Source organism: Dinoponera quadriceps, unplaced genomic scaffold (assembly GCF_001313825.1).
Source record: "Dinoponera quadriceps isolate SergipeBrazil2010 unplaced genomic scaffold, ASM131382v1 scaffold5144, whole genome shotgun sequence".
Taxonomy (NCBI): Eukaryota; Metazoa; Arthropoda; class Insecta; order Hymenoptera; family Formicidae; genus Dinoponera; species Dinoponera quadriceps.
The window spans coordinates 1,097,794-1,099,830 of NW_014560308.1; the positions used below are offsets into that span (position 1 = coordinate 1,097,794).

The 2,037-nt window shown below is 56.9% G+C and overlaps 1 protein-coding gene across 1 annotated transcript in view; it reads right to left on the reverse strand.

The window, feature by feature from the left end:
* Positions 1 to 2,037, reverse strand: part of LOC106750694 (hormone receptor 4) — a 65,841-nt gene that overhangs the window by 22,657 nt on the left and 41,147 nt on the right. The window contains exon 6 of the mRNA XM_014631193.1: positions 1,697 to 1,984. Coding sequence (XP_014486679.1) covers positions 1,697 to 1,984 — 288 coding nt within the window. The remainder of the gene's footprint in view (positions 1 to 1,696; positions 1,985 to 2,037) is intronic.

Consider the following 2,037-nt stretch of genomic DNA (forward strand, 5'->3'; position numbering starts at 1 on the left):
GGGGGGGGGGGGGGGCGCCGGCCGGTGGTGAGAGGAGCGGCGTCGTTTCACGTGGCGTCGTCGTAGCGTCACGCTCGGTGATTTGCTCGCCGGAGCAAAAGATGTTCCCAGTGGCTGCACCGTCGCCTGCATCCTCTTTGTACACTTTGTTCACACCGTGAAGGCAAGTCGTAAGGCATGCGGTGCCGCCGCCGAGAGGGAGAGAGAGGGCACCGGCTAAATCCCATCCGTCCACGGCGTCGTCGTCGTTCTCTCTTTCTGCACGTTAGAGCGTCGCCGAAGCGGACGGACGTCCACGGACTGACGTTGCCGGTGGACGAAAAAAGATCTACGGGGTGTCCCGAAACAAACCGCGCGCTGTCTCTCTCAGCTATGAACCGTTTTCGTTGATCGGGATCGACCGGATTCTTTGGGAAAAATTAAGAAATCGAGGGGATACGAGAGGAAGGAAGCGTGAGAGACGGGGAGGGTAGGAGGGGGAAGGGTTATTTTACACCTACGAGAAATCGGCCGCACTCTGAATCTTTTAATAGATTCGTAGTGGAAAGAATGTGGAATGATGGTTCCGCGGAGCCGTCAGGCGCGTCTCGACGCGCACGGAGAGCTCCTCTCTCTCTCTCTCTCTCTTTCTCTCCACTTTTTATGCACCGTTTTATCGCGCTGCGAGCGGCCTCGCAGCGGCGAGGAGCGGTGGGATGGTAGGTGCAGAGATGAGGAACGCGGCAGTTGCAACATCCACGGTGAACTCCACGTGCACAGCCGATGATGCAACGGCCGTGCATTTGGTAACCGCCGGAACGCCAGAAGGCCTTCCGTTCCCCGGCGCATCGAGGCGCAGATAGAACACCGGGAGAAATGTCCGTCGGACAAACCGATTACGACTTGTTAGTTTTATTATCCGATCAAATGACGGGTACCGTTATTATTACCGTTGAAGGTACCGATGCAGTTACCGATGATGCCTAAATCGGGAAATTAGTCCCCCTTTGTACATCCGTTGCGATTTTAATCGGATGAAGGCGCACGATTTCACCAGGTGAAATGACAAAATGATCGGACGTTACACTCGATCGGATATGTATCCGTTTGTTACTTTCTCGTTAGGGATTATCCGGTCAAATATGACCGAATATTTTTCTCGGTGAACGTATCGTGAGGCCGCCTCGCGTTCTCGCGGCGATAAAGCGGCGTTGAGCAATCACCGAATCGTGTTACTCGGTCGGCCTCCTCTGATGACGGCCGATCCGACGATCCGTGTTGTCGGCCTGCGAAGCGCTAATTTCCCAAACACACACACACATATATATATNTCGTGGAGAGAAAAAGAAGAAAAGAATTAATCATTGAGCGCCGGGGCGGTGTGTACTTTGGCGTTGAATCAAGAAATGCGCGCGAAAGCGCGCGGCGGTTCAACAAACCCGCAGTGTCCGCAATGCGCTCGCTCACCGTGTATCATCATCCTCGATTTCATGTGTCAATAGATCCAGCTGCGCCGTTATCTCTCGCCCGCGAATGTTTGCGATCTAATACCTCCGGTTGATCCGCGCGAGATCGCGGCCGAACGGCCGCGCCGAGAGGGCGGAGGAGCTTCGGAAAGCCCGAAACAGCCCGCCGGATCCTGCGATCGGTCACAGCCGCGGTCTCACGCGCTTCTCGCGCGACAACGCAAAGACAGCACACGCGTGAATCCACTTACCATCGGGAGTGGAGACAGTGCCGGCCCTGTTGAGCCTCCTGTTCCAGACAGCGGGCGTGGTGGGCGCGGGACTCAGATCGGGAGTCGGTGGATGAGCCGGCGGCATCGTCACCACCGCCGCCGCCGGACCCAGCTGCGGACTTCCTTGCGACAGATGGTCCGAGTTCTGGCTGTACGAGCCGCCGTCGTACCCCCGTCCGGTGTACGCCTCGCTGGACAATCTCTCCGCTAAATTGTCCGCCCTCTCTTGATCGGTCATCGCCACCGGCTCTTGTTTTATCCGAAGATCTGCGACACACGATGGATGGATAAAATCCTTCGACGCCGACCTCTCGGGGGGG